Source organism: Pagrus pagrus (genome assembly GCF_965226575.1).
Source record: "Pagrus pagrus genome assembly, chromosome: 17".
Taxonomy (NCBI): domain Eukaryota; kingdom Metazoa; phylum Chordata; class Actinopteri; order Spariformes; family Sparidae; genus Pagrus; species Pagrus pagrus.
In genome coordinates, this window is record NC_140201.1 from 8196343 (window position 1) to 8216666 (window position 20324).

The 20324-nt window shown below is 43.1% G+C and overlaps 1 protein-coding gene across 2 annotated transcripts in view; it reads right to left on the minus strand.

Moving 5' to 3' along the window:
* ext1c (exostoses (multiple) 1c) overlaps positions 1-20324 on the minus strand; it is a 90805-nt gene continuing 70481 nt past the window's right edge. For both annotated transcript variants that reach the window (XM_084380255.1, XM_084380256.1), the window contains exons 3-12: positions 15388-15481; positions 11861-11968; positions 8962-9081; positions 6008-6140; positions 5271-5389; positions 4945-5040; positions 4402-4488; positions 4128-4288; positions 873-1044; positions 1-788 (exon numbers count right to left, since the gene is read on the minus strand). In XM_084380255.1, the coding sequence (XP_084236381.1) occupies positions 603-788; positions 873-1044; positions 4128-4288; positions 4402-4488; positions 4945-5040; positions 5271-5389; positions 6008-6140; positions 8962-9081; positions 11861-11968; positions 15388-15481 (1276 nt within the window). In that variant the 3' untranslated portion in view covers positions 1-602. The remainder of the gene's footprint in view (positions 789-872; positions 1045-4127; positions 4289-4401; positions 4489-4944; positions 5041-5270; positions 5390-6007; positions 6141-8961; positions 9082-11860; positions 11969-15387; positions 15482-20324) is intronic.

Below are 20324 nucleotides of genomic sequence, written 5' to 3' on the forward strand. Positions count from 1 at the left end.
TTTATAAATCATTTTATTGGTTTTACAGTTAGAATTTTGATGTGAAATGATCTGTTTCCACGGCAACAGTCCCTGCGCAGTAACGCTGGGACACACATTGACAGCTGGTGGAGTGCATGGCACCGACGCAAGTCCCTTGGGTGCTTCTGGCGTGACATAGCCATTCCCTTCTCATTGTCACGCCAATAGCACCGTCATCTGCAGTGTTCACACGCGTTCCTTTTTTTTTTTGTTGCTGTCCAATATAGATTGTCCTTTCTCAATAAAAGGCCCAATCACAGAGACTCTTTCAAGGCCCCTAAATGTCGTCCTCTGTTGTCTCACCAGACTCATGGAGGAAGGAGAATCATGTGAAACCCCTGGAACTTTTATAGGCCTCTTTCTCTTCATATTAATATGTATAAGTCCAGAACAGTCCGCCAGGGTCTGTCTGATGATTGTATTTTGTCCTTTTCACAAATGGACCACACTGCCACTTTGTCCACATCCCAGACAGTCTTGACTGTTCCATCTTGACTGTCTACCATTGATTGGTCCATTTGACTGTCCAAAAGGCCACTAGACCAGACCTCCATGCTTCCCAGCCTTTCTATCCGTCACTTTCACGCCCTCTCCAGGTCTTTGTACTTCTTGCGCAGGACAGACACTTGATCTTTGAAGAGCACGGGGTCCAGGCGAAACTGAGAGTGGACCAGAGGCATGTAGCCAAACCAGTTGGCGAAGGTGTTGACACACTCCTGCCGCTGGTTGAAGTGCTCCGGGTTGGCCCAGGGGACAGTCTTTGTACCCTAGGAGGTAGAACAAGATACAGTCAGTCACCATCCAGTGGTAGTGACCTAGACACAAATAAAAAAAGACTAATGGCTGCTTACCTGTGGACTGGGCAACTCTTTGTACTGCTTCCTTTGGGCCACTTTGATTGGCGGCAGGTGGGTTACAGCAGAGACCAGGAAGTTCATGAGGATGTCCTCACAGTTGGAGGTGCGATCCACCAGAGTCCGCAGAGACTGGGGTAGGTAGTGGGAGAACAGGTAGTGGTAGTACCTGTAGGTAAGTCAAAGTGTGTTACACAGGAATGTGTTATATGTTATTAGAATATTAAAAAAAGATGATACCTTGGGACATAAGCATTCAGGTTATTCTTGGTATCAGTGAAAATACAGCCAAAACCAGTGTTGTAGTCATGACCACATAAACCCGAGTGTATCGAGACCCAGACAAAACCAAGACCTTGAGAAGTTGAGACAAAGTCAAGACCGATGCACGTCCCACACCGCATGACACACTTACAACAAAATGTGGAACATGCAAACCATAGGCACTCCTAGAATTGATCTGAAAGATCCACATTTGCATAAGACCACCCACAAAAGACAAAATTTCCCTTCATTCACCTCTTTTATATATATGTATGTGAATGTCTAAGCATACCATAAAAAAATGTCCCAATAAAGTAATCAAAAAGCATCGCAGAAAATACAAAAAAAAATTACAAACACTAAGGTCCTGAAATCAACTTAAACTTCTACCTAATGCAATCCATTTTTTTGTGCAAGCATGAGGTTTTCTGGGTGACTCTTGTCCCATAGGACCACAATTATGTATAGTATGTATCAAACAATTACTCAATACAGTGCTATCACTGCAGTTGTCGTCTTGACTGGTTTCAGAGTCTTTTTTGTCTGAGACTAAAACAAGACCGCAAAACAATGCGGTCAATTCCAAGACAAAACCAAGACCTTCAAGTAGTGGTCTTGAGACCAAGACCAATCTCAGGTACTACAACACTTTAAGGAACGTAAGGTTTCGTACGTAAGTTACAAATGTGAAATTGTCTTCTTATTGCTATCTTATAGCAATCTTATTGCTATCGGCCATGAGAAGCAGGTAATTATCGGTGTTGGCTGAAAAAAATCAGTGTCGTGCATCCTTAAGTAAAAAAAATACAATTTATTCTCTGTTATGTATAAACAGTTGATAAAGAAAGCAATTTTCACTTGACATGAGTATGAGTGATTTTGCTGCAGACGTTTTTCACCCTTCATCTTTCTGTTTGACAACAAGAGAAAAACAACTGCTGAAAATGTATTATGTGTAAATGTATTTAGCTTTAAAAAGACTAAATACCGCTGAATTAAAAAAGTAATTCACTAAAGGATCATTATTTCACCTTTCAGTCATGTACCAGTCATCCACGGGTATCCTTATGTAAAGAAGAGGAGTAATTAAAGAGATGAGAAAAAGGTTATATTTCAAGAAAAAAAAAATCTTTGTTATTTTCACACCTCGCACCAAACACATTGCTTCATTATTCCTCTTGCAGGAATATTTTGTCACATCTGTCAACAGTGTGCAAAACCTGATGTTCTCTCTCACAATTATTCGTCTCTAATCAAAATTCCAGCCTCTTGTACAATAAATCTCTTTACATAACAAGACAAAAAATTTTAAAAAATATACAGCATAAACGCAATTTATCTGAGGTGGAGGCCAGGCGACCAGCAACTGTATGGTTAAGAGGTATGGGAACATCTACAGAAGAGTAGATGGTGTGCTGTATGTTGATGATATGTATCTGGGACGAGTTAACCATTTCACCGCCGGTGGGATTTGATATTTATAGTGCACAACAAACTGAATCCCTGTGGTTCAATGCATATGCTCTCCATTCTTTCCGTTTTGGAGATTTAAGTGCAGCGCTTTCTATTCAGCTCATTCTGTTTGTCAGACTCGGCACCTCTCACTGTCTTCTTTTAAATATGTTTTATGCTTGGTAAAGAAAAATTAACCACAATTAACTTTATGTCAGTTGTATTTTGTCATATTTAATGGGGATTTTTTTTTGCAAAGCAGCCCCATTGTGAAAAAGCCATTTGTCACATCAATTTACTAATACAATGTAGAGTAAGTAGTCAGATAATTTGCATTTAAAAGACTCAATTGAGGGTTCTCACAATGAGAAAGGCAGGTTTAAACTGACTGCTCATTGTCATTTTTCTGTGTAAGTGGTGAAACAAGCATTTGAGCTAATGCAGATGGGCCTAGCAAATATCAGTGGGTCGAACCAATGGGGCTGTAAAAGATTCAAATTAGCATGACAAGGAGGTGTTTTCATAGAAACCGCTGACAAAAAATGGCCACTTTGTCTGAAAATGTCACAAGGTTTCGGCAGCTTCTAAAGTACCCGGTATGTGAGGTAATTACATTCACACTGTGCAAAGACTCGCATGTCTTTGCCATTGCACATATCGAATTCAGGCATTATCAAATTAATCAAACTGCTTGAAGTAATCCCTGAATTTACACCTACACATATCCTTGATACTGCTTAATCTGTTTGATTGTCATTTATTGCTTTTCGTGTTCGGATCCGTGTCATTGTGCTGGCCACCGCTGCAATTCATGAACTCGTCCCTTGTTTTTAGCTGTTGATCTCAGTTGCATAACCAGTGTGCACAGTAAATGTACGCCTGTTTTAAGGTTATAATGCAAACATATCTGAGGGACTAATCCTTAAAAAAATAAGAGCATATGTAGCTCAAAATGGCCTTTGCTGTTCTTAGCTGAAGCGAGCAATATGGCTACAGCGATGGCAACATTGGTCAGACGGTCAGTTCACGACTTTGGTGGGTTGCTGTTGAATACTGTACAGACATTCATGGGTCTCAGAGGATGAACCCTACAACCCCAAAAGACAAGGGATGAGGTTGGGGTGGTCGGGAAGGTCATACACGGGATTGACACACATGAGACTGGGGATTGTTTCCTGTGTTCAACAAGTTATTTTAACCAAAACCAGCACATATTTCTCTTTTTCACCATTCTTAAATATCCAGTTATAGCCAGAAGAAATGGCATGTAATATAAATGTAATACAAATCCCCCAAGTGTAGAATTAATCAATATTTTGCTAATGAGGTACATTTAATATGTTGTGGCCCTGGAACACGTCTACAACCATAGCTCCATTCAGCTCAAAGCATCACTACATGGCAGTAGACATTTTTTATTTGTTTTAAGATAACAATTAAAACATAATAAGAGGTAAAATATATATTAAAAAAACAAAGAATAAGTAGCCCTGAATGCCATTTTTCCATGTAGCTCGCTACTGTCTGTCAGCGTACCTGTGGTAGAAGGCAGCTCCAGTCAGGACGATGGAGTAGTCGTTGGTCCATTTAGAGGTGTAGCCCCAGGCACGCTTCAGGGGATCCCAGAAGTGGCTCCTGGGAGGGTAGCCCACGATCCGCTCAGGGAAGCTCCTCCACACCAAGAAGGCAAAGTTCACCTGCAAGTGCAGAAATGGGGCACTCAGACGTTGCTGCAACTTTTTCAGGAGTATTGATTTCTATATGAGTGCAGTTCAGCTGTATGTTTATATAACACGTGTTACATACGCACCTCACTGGTCAGCAGGACTGTATCCTCGTCCAGACTCAGCACTGCTTCTGTCTCTATGGCAACATGAGGTAGGAACCGACTGGTGGTCTGAGAGAGAAATACAGTAGTAAAGCTTATTTCTGGTACTGTAGTCGGCTGTGTGTTGTCTGGCCCGTGCTTGGGAAGATTATGAGAATGAGTAAGAGATGATCGTGTTACAGTAAATCATGTTGAGTAACTGAGATGAATGAATCACTATAGATTTTGCCTCAGGAGTCCAAAAAAAAAGACAAGACAGTGAGAGAGAGGCAGAGGAGGAATGTGGGTGAGTGACATTTGTGAAAGCGAACGCCACACGGATCGGTGGACATGTCAGATATACATGGATAGCGAGCGAGACAGAAATATATATCAAGGAGAAGGACCAAAGAAATGGAGTAACAGAGATGGAGAGTAAGAGAGAGAGAGATGCATAAAGCGACTGAGCAACTGACAGTTTGTCATGCTGTCAGTCAGACGTCAGAGCTGGCACCAGCGTGAGGTGTGAGTTGCATCGTTCCTCACCTTCCTCCTGCCGTCTGTCACAGTGAGGGGGACGGGCATGGGAGGCCATTTGCTCCGACCAGGAGGCGGCTTCTCGCTGTTCCAGAGAATGATGATCTGGAGAAGCAGGGGAAGGGAATTTTACGTTCAACGCAGATAGACTGATAAGAAATGGCTGCCGACATGAATACCAGTAGGGCTAAATACACTTTCCCTATTAAAATATCATGGTAAGCTAATTGATAAAGCTTCACTTTAGGTGTGGAAGATTGTACGTGTGTTGACATGTTTTAAAAGTTACCATTTGCATTATTATATTGTCATCTCACAAAGTTTGTCTTGCTTACCTGTGAGCAGTATTTTGACTTTGAGACCACCTGAAGCAGCTTCATGATTGGCTGAGACTGGGAGACCAATGGGGACACAGCATGGATGACAGCAGTGAACTCTTGACCTGGACTGACCCCTGAACACGGTCACGACAAAAAAAATGATGAGATTGTGTAACCTGTTTGAATATACAGGTGGTATTCTATACAAGAAAGAAATTAGTGCAATTTAAAGGTGCAATATGAACACATTTTTGTTTAAAACATAAAAAAAAAGAGATTATAAACAGTATGTGAAGAAGTAACAGTTCTGACATTATGTCGAAGGCATCTATGTGTTGTGTTGTAGAGGTATCTGCTGAAGTTAGCATGCTAACCAGCTAGCCCCAGCCTGTCCTGTCTCGTAATACACTCCAAGCTCCCAGTCTGGACCGCTAGCTGCACGGCTGACTGAGCTAACTAGCTAACGGCAGCTTCAGTTCTGGCCAATTCTTACATATTGCACCTTTTTAAAATGTGGCTTTGAATAGTCTGAAATAACAACAAGCCTTATTTGTAACGTGACATTCAAGCATGATTGCAAAATTAAAACTAATACAGACAAGGACTTCACTAAATATTTGATTATGATTTCCTGGTCGAGTGTTGATTACTCGTCGCTACCTCCGCAGCCCTGACATAATAGTCCCGCCACCATCCTGCGCAATCAAGATTTACATGTTGTGCAGACTAATTTGAATGAAGTGTCTGTTTACCTAATCCCAGGTAGTAGAAAGGGAAATGTGCGAGGTGAGTGGAGTACTCCGGCAGGACCAGCAGACCTCCAGGCAGGGAGTTCCACATGTACTTGTTCCTCGATATGTGGGAGAACACGCGGTCCTTTATGATCTGAGGGCAAAGAAAAGGTACGACCGGCTGTCAGAGGCAGAGTGAACGGGTTCGCTTGCATTGTGAAGTGGCTGTATGCTCATCTTGCATAAGCCTGCACCACATTTAGTTGTTTTCCTTTAAGCCGCTGGATGAGTGTCTTGGAGCTTAAATGTAAACTCCACTGCAACTTGAGACCTGACACACTTGCATATTCCAGCAATCCCTCATGATATGCTCCCTGTACTTCCTATTATACACCAACAGGAGGTGTCCACGTAGCAGCAACACCGGCATCCGCTCCGAAGGCCTCTGCCTGACTGACCTCAGGCTGACTGCACAGCTGTCTCCCATGGGGAGAGGTTCCCCTCTGCATGCTGTATGTATATAAGCAGCTTATCACCAACCTCCAGAACCTCTCTTTTATTATCTCTAGCATAAATCCCCAGCACTACGGGGCTGCCAGACTTGCCTTTATAAACATCAGAGTCCAGAGCCTCGGCGCTCGCTGTGTGATTTCTTCAGGTTTCAGAGGGGTTAAATCTGTTGTTTCCCCACATTCTTTATGTGCTAAAATTGACACCGGCAGCGTGAGCAAAAAAAAAGGCTCATATATGGAGATTTCTCTTTCATGCATCGTCTCACCCTTGGGCTAACCTTCAAATGACTTTGTCTTAGCTGGAGCAACTACCTTTGAAGTACATTTCTTCTCAGCTTACTCAAAGACAAAAGACGGACAGAGAATGGATGCTAAAACAGTGGAAAAATAGGTAGAATAATCCAAGCGGCTCTTTGTTTCTTATGTATAATGCAATAACTCTTTCAAAGATGAAACTTTTTCTCAAGTGTTGGAAAAGAAATACTTTTTACAGTTTGATCACAGCAAGCAAGCGAGGCAGAAACTAGCAGGTTGAGACTGATATGTGCAACATGCTATGTAATTTCTATACATTAGGGGATTTCTCTGAGACTTCAGGGGGGGATCAGATGTGAACTGCTTTGAAATGTTCCCTGGGCCTCCAACACAACACAGAGCAGAGATAGTAAAAGGAGTAGAAATGTAAAGCATGGGCCAGGATCCAACCCCGTAATCATAATGATAGAAGGGTAGTTTGATTCAAATGTGAAAACCTCTGTTGGACAGGCTTTTCTGAGAGAGGGCTGATGATAGCACACGGGCAGTAAACCACAGAGAGGTAGCAACTAAGGCTGTGTGTTGAACAGAAAACCGGTGTTTACAGCAGTGGCTTCTTTTTGTAGATGTTTTCACTGGATGCTGCTGCACATTCCTGAACAGAATTGCATGGTAGGAGTTATCAAACATTTCAATTAGTTTTCGAGCCAATTGTCTGCAGCCAAGAGCAACATTATCCACAAGTGTTTGTGATAGAGAGACACAGGCATGGAGGTCGGAGCTAAGACTCAATGTGATACAGCCAAACGGAGCAGGATAATTTAAAAACCGCTACATTTTCCAGTTAAATTGATTCATTCCAGTGGAATTTCTTGCAATAAGTTCAGTTTTGGTTCACTTTGACAGGCCTGTGTTTGACCAGCAAACCATCTTAACAGTGCTGACCTTAATGGGGAACCGAGGAATGGAAAAATCTGAAACTGGAGGAAGCTATCACGGTTTATTGAACCTCCATTTAACCCTCCTCAACTGAAGTATACACTGCTGCACCAAAGAAAAACAGGAGTTAATGGGACATTTATGACTTTTGAATACCCGACCTGACCTTATTGTACCGTTAGCGACAGAGCTTACTAGCTTGCTAACTGTCAGTTTTAAACAATCAGGGCTTTTTTTCTTCCCTTCTCCAGTAAAACCTTAACAAATAAAATGATACAGGCTACAGTCCTAGGAGTTCGGTGAGCTTGTGTGACTAGCACTAGCATGCTCTTGGCTTGCTTGCATGTTGGCACTTAGCTACAGTAATTCACCAATTAGCCCAATGCTACATTCATGAAATGTTGGAACGGTGAGAACAACAGTATTGCAAGAAGTGTCTGCCATTTTTTAAACTTCACACATTATTGAAAGATGGTTAGCTTTACTGCTAGCCTCAATTTGCATGCACATTTAAACAGCTTAATGTAGCAATTTGCAGGGTGTGAGAGTGTGAAAATGAATACAGACAAACCTGACCAGCTCCTTTTAAATTAGCCTGTGTAAACTCATTGTCCTGTTAGCAACAAAGATAAGCATGCTAACTGGCAGCTTGTTTGTTTAGGGAGCGTACCTATGTTCCCCAGGTCCTATGTTCCCCGTTTTTCCCAAAAAAGGTCCTATGTTACCCGGTTTGTTCATCAACCGGGAACAGCAGGGAACATAGGACCCTTTAGGTGAACAGTGGGGAACATGGGACCCTTTTTTTAGAAAAAGGGTCCTATGTTCCCCGGTCACATACAAAGCGGGGAACATAGGACCCTTTAGGTGAACAGTGGGGAACATGGGACCCTTTTTTTAGAAAAAGGGTCCTATGTTCCCCGGTCACATACAAAGCGGGGAACATAGGACCCGGGGAACATAGGGATGATCCCGTTTTTTTGCTAACTAAAAGCAAATTTAAATGAAATAATGGAGAATAATCCTAAGAACAAAATGCTCGGAGGGAAACATGGCACATGCCATCTGAAGCTCAGGAGGCTATGTTGTGTCTGACTAGCGCTAGCATGTTCCCAGCTAGCTCGCGTTAGAAGTTAGCTCACCAGCCACGGTAGTTTGCAGCTAGCCCCATGAGTAGGTTAGCCACTCATCAAGCTTCTCAAACCATACCAGCAAGAAATGTGGGTTAATTTCATTATACTTTATGTCGAGTGTGTTAAGGCTGGGGCTGACCTCCAGTGTGGTGAGGACTATCTTGTCCACTGAAGAAAAATAGGCCTCCCACAACATCTGGGTCCTCTGTCTGAGGGCCAGCACTCTCTCATTTCCTACCGCTCTCACCGTCGATGGCACCTGAGGACAAAAGATGAGAGCAGTTATGGATCCAGACAGTGGAATTGAAAGAGAAGAAGTTAAAATGAACACAGAAAATAAAGCTTCAGAGAGCTCCACTTGTGTTTTAAGGCCAAGTCTCTTAAAATAGACTGGGTGAAAAAGAAGAAGGAGGAAATGGCATTTAAGAGATCAAAAACTGAGTAAACTGCATCGAACGGCTGCTTAATTTGGCCCCCCAAAAAACACATTTGACAGAGAGCTGATTTAGGATCTATTGTTCAGACAATTAGACCTTAATTAGTGAGGACTACATTGGGGGTTTCGAGTAAATCACCAAAATTGATTTAATCACTTAGAGAGTTAAGCTCGGCGGCTCAATCAAAGTGGAAGAAAGCCATGTTTAACTGAGAAAAGTGTGAGCAGTTGACTCCTTTAAACCCTTTTCTCTTTGCACAGCACTCACATCTTCTAATGAGCGCCAGTCAAGGAATCTGGGAGGCCGCTAAATCTCTTTCTCATCTATTTTTTTTCCATCATTCTTGTCCTTGATCTTTCACACTATGTTTTTTCTGTACATACCTCCCTTCCCCTTCACTTCTTAACCTTGCTCCCTCTTTTCTAAACTCCCTAACCTTTCTACTTTCGTCTTTTCTTTCCTCCGAGTACATCTGAAGGACAGTTTCACAATCCTCCGTTTGACTGAAGTGCCTTTCCTCACACAACCACCCGTGTAAAAGCTTCACACTCCTTAACCTCAGGTCGTGGACGGTGTGAATGTGTGTGTTATATGCGCGTTTCCACGTGAGAGCTGCGCAGGTGTGCAGAACCGCCACTGATGAGGTCGGCTCATTCAATCCAATCCTGCCGTAGTTTGAAAACGTCTCCGCTCTGAGCTCTCGAGGGGGGGCGGGCTTCTCCTCGTTCATTAGCTGAATGCCAATTTGTGTCCTCTATCAACCCGAGATCGAAGTGGATCAATGCAGAGGAGACATGATGCAATTTGCGTGATGGAGGCGGATAAAGGTTGTAGCTGAGAGTGAGCCGGACGCTTTGCTTTCTCTCTGTGATTATTCGTGTGGATGCGTGCGAGAAGAGACGCAGAGGATGAGCGAGTGAGCGCTTTTGAACTGAAGCTGGATTAAGGCCTCGGTGGGTGTCTAATCTCAGAGGGGCCCCGACCTGTAACCACACCGTTTGATACAGGTAGAGAACCGAAGTCATGCCACGTCTGGCCTCCGTAACTGCATTTCTTTCATCTATCTTTCTAAAAGATCTAGCAAAAAACAACTGCTTATATTTTAACAAAGTTTAAGCTCTGGTCTAAAGTCATTTTTCAACTTTATAGTTGTAATCTGTCTAAAAACTTTTGATTTCATGAGCTCAACTCATTTGGCCTGCAAACGTCTACGAGTTTATCGGAAATGATGTTTGTTAAAAGTAGCCACAACGAAGAACAAACTACCAAAAACCTACCTTTCTTATCTAAACACATTAAGTGAGCTGCAAATCATACTACCTTGATTTTATGTGAAATGACCCCAGTGATAGGATCATTATCATGCTTTTTGGTTTTTCTGATTATTTTGACTGTTGAGAAACATGAAAATGATGATTTGAAATAATTACAATGTTAAAGAGACTCGCAACTCCCCCGATGGCTTTAACAGTTTACACAGTGTAACAAAAACAGCACATTAGCAGCACAGCAGCTTCACTCCTCAGTCAGCGTCTACACAGGATGCATTCAGGCGCTGCGCTGAGTGTAGGTCACCTGTGTTTTGGCATAACTCGGAGCCAAATGAGGGCACGACTACCGCGGGACGAGCGTAGACGGACTCTGTGTTTACATAATTGATGCTCTGAATTCACACGTCGAAGGAGCGTGGATCGACAATGTTGACGTGAAGGTGGCGACCATATTATCACCATCTTGTTTGCTGCTGTTTACATTCAGCCAGACACAAACCGAAAAAATGCACTTGTTTATGTATATAAATAGCTGCATATATGATCTGTGTTTCTGCAGCATGAAGGAGTTTACACGCCTCCATTTGGTTATGCAACCCTGACAAATAAATTACTTTGAACCTTGTCATCACTGTAGTTGTGCACAGAGGGAAACAGACGGCTGTGTAGATAACCGCACACTGTTTTGATAGACGGGCGTCTAAAATACGCTTGAAACGCCTCCTTTGTTGACGAGCCTTTGAGTGTGACTCACTCCATCTCTGGTAGCTTCATTTTTAATTGATCCTTTCAATTTACTTTAATTAAACTGGTGCAACTCATTTGAATGTACTGTCCATTTCTTTTTCTGCCTGGAAGCATCTTCTGAGGTTTGCTCTACACGAGATGACCTCACTTTGTAACGCAGCTGAAGCACAACGACTTTTGTGCATCCGCCAAAATAAAACATAAACTGAAAATTGCTCGGTCTTCCTTTAATATATATTTCAATACGTATGATGCGGCACTGTAACAATAAAAACTGTAAAAAAAATAATAAACATTGAGCCTTACCAAGGGAAACCTGCTGTTATGAATGCCCAAAACAATCAATAAACCACTTATTTTTTTTAAATACACAATTAAATATGTGTTTCATTGTGGTCGCTCTGTGCTGTTGGATTGCTGTGCGTACCACCTGCTGGTGATGGCGCGTTCCCAATCGATTTTTTATTTTTGAAAGTACAGTAATGGCCCAGTGCCACGCTGAGGCCCTGGATACTATAATGGTACATTTCGTGTCTAATTTAGTGCCTTTGTGCAAGTGTGCGTAAATGCCTCTGTTTGTTACCTGTAGTAGTAATCTCTCATCCCCCTCGATGACCGCCTGGTTCCACTGTATGACATCGGAGAACGGCAGCTCCCAGCCGTTACTCAGCAGCACTGGGATGCAGGCGGCCTGGACACACGTACACATATCAAAGAATTAAGAGACTCTTCAGGGGACAGAGATTTCTGATAAACCAGCTGATATAATAGAGAGGACACTAAAAATTCCATATATATCATTTTAATTGTGACCAGCTGCAGTCTGACTGGGATCCTCCCTCGCTGCCGGCTCCTCTCTGCCAGTAAACAACATAACATGACATACTGCAGCTGCATGAATCTAATACAATCTGTAGGAGTTCAGTCCCAGCTGCTTGGGCGCTGTGATATCGCAGGCTGGGCAGATAATATGATCAATGCGTGTGTGTAAGACCCCTATATGGCTGGAATGAGTAAGTCGCATCTCGTCTTTTCCCAGGGACACCTAAAGGTTTGTTAGAGACTGTCACTCAGGCAGATGTGGCTGACGGTGCCGACTCTTTGTGTACTAATTAGGTACAGCCACTAAGGGGACGAATGCAGGGAAGGCGGTAAAACTGAGGGAAAGAAGCAAGGGATGAGAAGATGGGAGGAGAATGAGGAGGAAGCTGTTTCAACGTGGAGGCATCATGCTTTATTGAGGTGGATATTTGATGTTGCCGTATCCCCCCATTTACTGACAGGTTTTTGATGTTGTTCCACTTTTTGCTTTGGTCTCCCCCCTCTCTCGCTCTCTCGGTTTCTCCCTCTGTACTCCTTTTTTACCATTCCTCTTGGCTGCACTCTCATCCCATCATCCTCTCTTCCTCTCTCTACTCGCTGTGGTCTGGAGTGTTGATAGGTCTGGGTGTTATTCCCCCCCCCCCCCCCACTTTTTTTTTTTTTTCTAATTAAACCACCAGAGAACAGCAGCCGCCGAAAATGGTGGAGATCAAACGCTCTCTCCGGCCCACCGGGGGCTTCCGATGCTCCTGCATTTCATCTGAGAATAGACCTGCTGAAGGACACTCCGGCAAATAGGACGACTCGTCTGTGTGTGTACGTGTCAGAATCAGCCGCGGGTTACATCGAGGTCACATAAAGACTCCCAGAGTGATAATCCAAGGCCTCCAAATTTGAAATGCAGCCCGAGGCTCGCCTGAGTCCTCTCCCTGAGAGATGAGGCACTCTGAGGCTGAGTTTCAAACATGTCAAGCCCTCCCTGCCTGGAGGTAGGGCAATATGAAATCCTATATGTGCTGCGCAGTTGTTTTTGGTTTGTTTGCATTGGGAGATGAAAACAGGGGAGGCTTTGAGTAAATGTGTATGTGGGGAAGTGTGTAAATGTGAGCCTGTGTGTATACTGGAAAGCTGGCAGGAGGTTTTCTTACCACACTGGTAATTGCCAGGTCTTTTGTGGGCTTGGCTGGCACCAAATAAAAAAAAAAAAAAAATACACAACCTAAATTCTTGAAAAGTTCCTCGAATGGAAAAGAGAGAAGACGACAAGACCGAGTGGGGACAAAGAAAGAAGACAGGAGGAGAAGGGGACCATGACTGCTGCCAAGCCAAGTGGGTTGTGTGTGGATTTGTCCATTCAGCAGACATCAGCGGTGGGGCAGCCTGCCACTCCTATGGATGCTTCCGGACCATTCAAGCACACACACACACACATGCACACACACACAGCCCCAGAGAGCAGTGTGGCCAGGGAACATTGTAGCAGCCAGAGAGTTCAGTGTTTGGCGAATCTAAAAACAGCCACTACAGCTTCCTGCACTGGTGTGAGACGTCGACTTGGGTGGCAGAAGGAGAACTGCAGCAGGGCCGACTGGTTTAAATTGTTCTATCACTCCATCGCCTGCGGTTCATTGTTTGTGTACTCGCGCATTTCACTGATGGACTTAAATGAACGACAACAGTGTTTGCATAAGTGCGCTCGTGTGCGTCAGCGTGTGTTAATGGACCCATTTTGGTTTAAAAGGCAGAGCAAATAGCAAATAAAGCCTTTATGGCGAGATCTGCAGTCGACACAACACAACGGTCGAGGGAAAACACTTGCAGATGTGAACATTAAGGTGTCAATAACCAGAGGACTACATAAACCACGGGCTGTGGAACATAAACATTCTGCATCCTGTGCACTTCCTTGTTGACTGAGCTGTATATGAGCTGCAGCTCATTGAATCGGAGCTGTTTCCTGTGAGGGTGTAATTTGGTCACTCTCTGTTATGCAGAGCGAAAAGCTGCAGCTAATGATTTGATGATTGCTGTGTTGGCATGTTGTGTCTAGCAGGTTTTAGATGTTTGTTTATGTGGGCCTCAGAGAAATCGGAGAAAGATGCACGCAGGACGGACAGTTTTACAAAGGATATACATCAACATTACTTGTCAGTTTTATGTTGCTGTATTTGACACAGGGAGCATATTTGTACGTGAACGATTTATACTTGTCAACGCAAACAGCTTTTGTAGAATATCAATGATCTTGTGAAGTGGAGTTTTGCAGGATAACATTAAATAAAGACGAATCCCTGCACATTTATACTGACAGTGGAAGCAGAGATGTTTTGGTTAATTGCAGTTGGCAGCCGCCGCCTCGGACAGATGAGGGTAACGTGTCCAAGATTCTCATTCTCAAAGCACTAGTCTGAAATTAGTTATGGACACAAACTTTGGGGAAAAAATAACGTTCCACTTCTGTCCGAGGTTTACAGTTTGAATGTTAAAGCACTGTTCAAAGTTACGTTGGCTACAACACAGCCAAGTAGCAGATGCACTTGCGCTCAGCTGTGCATCCATGGGGCGTGTAGGTCTGAAAATGAGGCAGCAGAACGTGATTGTGACAGACCATCAAAGAAAAGCTGGTCCAAAGTCAATGGCACAGTACAGTATATTCAGGCTGCTTTCTGTCCTTTTAAATGTTTCCACTGCAGCAAATATTGTGGCACATTTAAACTTGTAAACTTGACAGGACAGAGGAAACTCTTCAGAGGAAACAGAATTACATTTTTAGCTTCTGAAGTTAATATTTTCAGACAGCTCTGATGGAGCTCGGGATTTACAAGAGGAGGGCTGTTTCGCTGTATGAACCTGCTGTGTGCGACCACAGAACATTAATTAACATTAGATCCAAACCGATCCTGTCAGTGTGTCGGGACATTTAAATAATAAATGAAGTTGGGCTGCTGTGCCTTGTGAGTAAATTTGTCTACTTAGTTACTAAGAGCTTAACCGTCATAAATGCAGGTGATCTGCTTCATCAGGACGGATTTGGTTTGATCAGATTTGATTGTCAGTGCTGAAACATAGCAAACAACCTCCCAACTGTTATCACACTATCACACAATGTGGCTAAAACCCTGATTGTTGCATTTTTCCAACTGGGCCAAGCCCACATGAAACTAGTGTAGCGAGAAGAGCACATACAGAAACACAAATAGAGCAATCTCTTGTGTACATGCTAGAGTTGAATAATGAATATTGTCCATGGTGTGTATTGCCTTGAATAATATGCACATTTTTTTATACCTGTAGCGACTCCAGGAAGCGAAAGGAGCCCAGACGACGACCTCGAGGCACCAAACAGAAGGTGGAGTTGTGGAGGAGCTCCTGGTAATCAAACCTAATGGAGAGGGGAACAATTGTAACACATAAATATTCATGTTTCATTTCATTTTAGCTTCAAAACAGAACAACAAGAGCACAAGTTAAAAGCGAATACTCAATAAAAAGAATACAGGACTTGTGTGTAAAGATGCCGGAGTATCCAGGGAAAAAGTTTAAGATGGATCTTTTGAACTCGACTAGACAGAATAAAAGTTTGTTCGATAAGTTCTAGGAGGAGAATCGGACTCTGTAACTTCATGAAAATATGTATTAGAAACAGCGTGTGAGATACAGTATGACCTGATCTGACTGTTAAGTTTTCTCTTCAGCTCTCTCTGAGTTAAGTCAAAAAGTTTTTTGCGAGTCTCTGCTCGGCCAAAACTATGGATAGAGACGCAGACTTAAGTTTTCTGGGAGAATGGAAATACATACTTTCTATACTCCTTTGATTTATTGTCTGAAAAGTGCTGACGGGACTTGACAAACATTTGATACGTCAACTATCAATATATTGATCTGTGGAAGACGGCGACAGAACAGCACGAAACACCAACTTGTGAAACATCTCAGCGATGGCAAACAAATCTAATAAGTCTCCTGCCAGTGCGGGGACACACACTTCGGTTTGATATATGATATTCAACATCTGTCACACATAAAGTAAACCAGGATTTTTGTGGCTTTTCAATTCTGATGTTTAGTCATAATGACTCCGTTTATGTGCAGTCATAAATCTTCACAGGTTTCTTTCCCCCCTTGCACAGACATCTTGGCACCACTACAGATAGCTACTGTACGTTGGAAAATATATATCCATCACCGAGCTCATGAGCAAATATGCCCTAATCGCTGCTCTCCATTGATTTGTGCTGTAGACAAGAGGGCCTGAACTCGAGCCAAAGTAAGAAATTTTGAGTGCGCTACTCCCACTGGCTGCTGCCACGCGTCGCCCTCGTGAGCTCCACCACTTCATGCTCATATTTCACGCCAGCGCTATGAAAAAGAAGCCGCATGGAAACCTCTGCATCAATGCTCGCCTTCATCTGCTAAGTGGAACGCCAACGGACGAGTGGTCTGACCCGGTCTCGCACTACAGAACTCAGTGGAGTAAACAGATTGAGAGACAAACAGGCTCTTATGAGAGAGTTTCCCCCTCAGTCGGCTCCTCCGCATCTCATCACTGATACTTTTGTGTTTCAGTAGTTGTTTTGTGTCTCTTATTGATACCTTTGTGTCTCTGTAACTGTTTTGGCTCTTAGTAGTCATTTTGTGTCTCTCTGTGGTACTTTTGTTTCTCCAAAGTACTTTTGTGTCTCCATAGTACTTTTGTGTCTCTTTGTGGTAATTTTGTGTCTCTTTGTGGTACTTTTGAGTCTCTGTAGTTGTTTTGTCTCTTTGTGGTTCTTTTGTGTCTCTTTGCGGTACTTCTGATTCTCTGTTGTCGTTTCCTGTCTCTTCGTGGTCCCTTTTTGTGTCTGTATTCTTTATTTTTTTGCCTACTTGTGGTCATTTTGTGTCTCATTGTGTTCTTTTGTGGTACTTTAATGTCCCTGTAGCTGTTTTGTTTCTCTCTGTGGTACCTTTGTGTCTCTTTGTTGTCCTTCTGTTGTTGTTTTTCTGTCTCTTTATAGACTTCCAAAGAAATCTCAATAGTCTCTTCAGATAGAAGGTCTGGCCCAGTAGGTCCATGCCCACCACTCCTCCTCCCTTCTCTTCTCATCCTGCCCTCTCCTCTCCCGCCTTCCCAACGTTTTTTGCATTCAGCTCTCTGCTTGTTTATTTGCAGAAGGAGCGTCAGCGCGAAATATGCCTGCCATTAATCTCCTCGCCCGCCGAGTCATTTATTTAACCCTCCATGAGCGACGAGACGCAGGCCTCTTGCTCCCTGGATGAGAAAATTGGGATTTCATTGCTGATGTTGGCATCATTTAACACTGCTACACTCAGCCCTGGACATCGAGATCTGAATGAGTGTTGGTGTGTGAGCGTGTGTGTTGAATACACTTACACAAACACCGGTGTCACTGAAAGGCGGCCTTGTTTGGCGTTAGCTACGGTTCCGTTGCGATATTCTCCCACCTGTTGATAGAGCTTTGCCATCGCCGCTGCTGTACATGTACACGTGTGCGTGGGTGTGTGATGGATCTGTGTGAATCTGCAGTGAAATAAATCTCCCGGTTGGACCGTCGATGTACATTTGAAATCAATCTCTTGAGCTAAAATATCCGTCACGACGGTTAAAGAGATTTACACGACGTATTACTGAGGGATTTTGTGTCCAAATCTTGTTCTGAGCTCGGGGTTTTTGAATGTAAACACCTTCATTTAGCTATGCTATGAGTTAATGAATTTGTAGACTGCATCTGTTATGATGCACAACTCCTCTGTGAATTCATGTGTTTGGGCGAGGGGAGTAAATAAATGGGTAAATGGGGGTGTGTGTGTTGCATTCAAAAATATGTGTATTTACTTCCCCTCGAGTAAATATTGTGTTTGGGGGTGTTGGCGCGGGAATACATTAATATTTTCCTGCTTATGTGTGTGTGTGTGAGTGCAAGTGCTGTATATGCATGTGTGTGTGCATGTGTAGTATCTGATATGAGACAGTGGGACCTCTTGTATGCTGCAAATTTAGTGAGACTGATCTGGTTAGTCTGACCCAGTTCTCTCCGTGTTCCTGCTGTTTGTGTGCGTTTCGTGCATCTGCGTGTGTCGGACAATGCATCGCTAGGTGCCAGCCTGTGCGTGCTGTCGTGTACGTCTGCGCATAAGTTGGCCCGTCTGTGATCCAGCAGTCTAGTCGGGCAGTCTGCCGGCTGCTGTTCTTTAATGAGGGACCGTACCGAAATGCAGGGAACAAGTAAATCATTTAAGAGCACTTTGTTTCCAACAACAAACGACCAGGCCTGCTGTGCCTCTCCTTCACTCTCCTCCTCCCCTCCCCTCCCTCCTCTCTCCTCTTTTTGTCTGCCCTTTGTCTCAGCATCTTTCCCTTAAGTGTGCATGTGTTTGTTGCCGTCCTCTGTCACTTAGATTCTGACTGGGAAAAATACAAACAGTTGCAGTGTAGGTTTGTGTCCTGCATTATCACACTATGTGCCAAACGACCCGTGTAAACACGTGGCTGCATTTATGTGCGTAATAGGAAGCATCTGGGAGATTTACCTGTTTAGAAAATACCATTAAAAATAAAAGTAGTAGTAGGTAGCAGTTTTATCCGCCTTCGGTTTGAAATATCCATCTGCGAAAATTCCTGCTGTCATGTCAAAACATTTAAGGCAGATAAAATGCTGGTGGTGCTTTGAAAAACTACATCAAAAAAGATTGACTCAACAGGAAAATCCCCTCAAGGAACAGTGTCTGTCTTCTTTGGATATTCTACAGGGCTAACTTCAAACAGGTTTTTTTTTTCAGGACTGTTTCCTCAGTAGAAGGCACTAATTATTTTTTTAAGACATGGATATCCATATATTTATTTTAGTTCGTCTGTGCCATTTATCCGCCAAAGCAGTGTACAATTCAAGCTACAAGTGATCAAGGAAAAACCTGCGCCGGCTCAGGGGTAGAGCCAGTGTCCTCAGGCAAGATACTGAACCCCCAAACTGCTCCTGATGTGCTGGTCGGCACCTTGCATGGCAGCCACCGCCACCAGTGTATGAATGTATGTAGGAATTACTGTAAGTAGCTTGGATAAAAGCTAAATGCCAAGCCATCTAGAAGCCGTGCCACAAGGTTGCATATCTCCGTGCAGATAAAGTGCATTTTCTGTAAAATTAATTGCCAGTCAACAGTTCACGGATGCCTGTTTTGAGCGACTCCAGTGTGAAAGTGAAAGTCAAGGATCGACATCGCATTCATGGAAATTCACACAACAATACTATATTTACAAAAAGCAGTCCTGCTTATTGATTTGCAACCTTGCCAACATTAGCCTCACACACCCACGGATGTTAAAGGTAACGCTAAATCCTCCTAACGGCTGAAACATTTCTACAATTTCGTGTACATGTTCGACCCAAAATGGGTTTTATAATTTGGGTTACCCGACCCCTTTTGAAATACCTCCTCTTCGTATCCTACAGACTCTAAAAACTGAGCATTTGCATGAGCGAGTAAGTGAGTCGCTGTGTCTGACTGGGGGCTGGTAGGTAACCCTGGCTAAATAACAATGACTCACTGTGTATTCATGTGAATGTGATTGCGTGCATGACATTTCATATTGTGCGTGGCACGGAATGTACAGCACTAGACCCCCTTCATGTTAATGTGGGAAAGCATGCATGCAGTATGTGTACTGTAACGTACACGTATAGACCTGCACTCGCAGTGTAATACGGAGGGTTCAGACGGATGCCGTGTGCGCTGGACGGCAGTTTGCATGATTGTTATCTGGAAGCCCACGCTGTGAATACGGTCTGATCTGCTGTGTGTCGACGTGGATTACATTAGATGACATTACAAAACAGGTTTACAATGAGATTATTGTCGTTGAGTCAAATGCATATTTGAATGAAGGGATTTATGGTGTATGTATAGCAATATACTGTTTACTGTGCAACTCACATCTGTGTGAAAATGCCCTTCACAACATCTTTAGGTTACACTTTATAATAACCATCATTGATAAATGGTACATTTATAGTAAATTAAACTTTAGTTCATAGTTTTTTTAAACTGTTATCAAACAATGAAATACTTTTAAAACCATCTATTAAGCAATCGGAACGGTTTAAGAACATGAAATGCAATGATGCTTATTATAACGTGTTAACTATCTTTAAAGTGGATTAGAGCTGGGCAACATGGCCTTAAATTAATATTGCAATATTTTCAGGCTATGCTGCAATACAAAATATGTA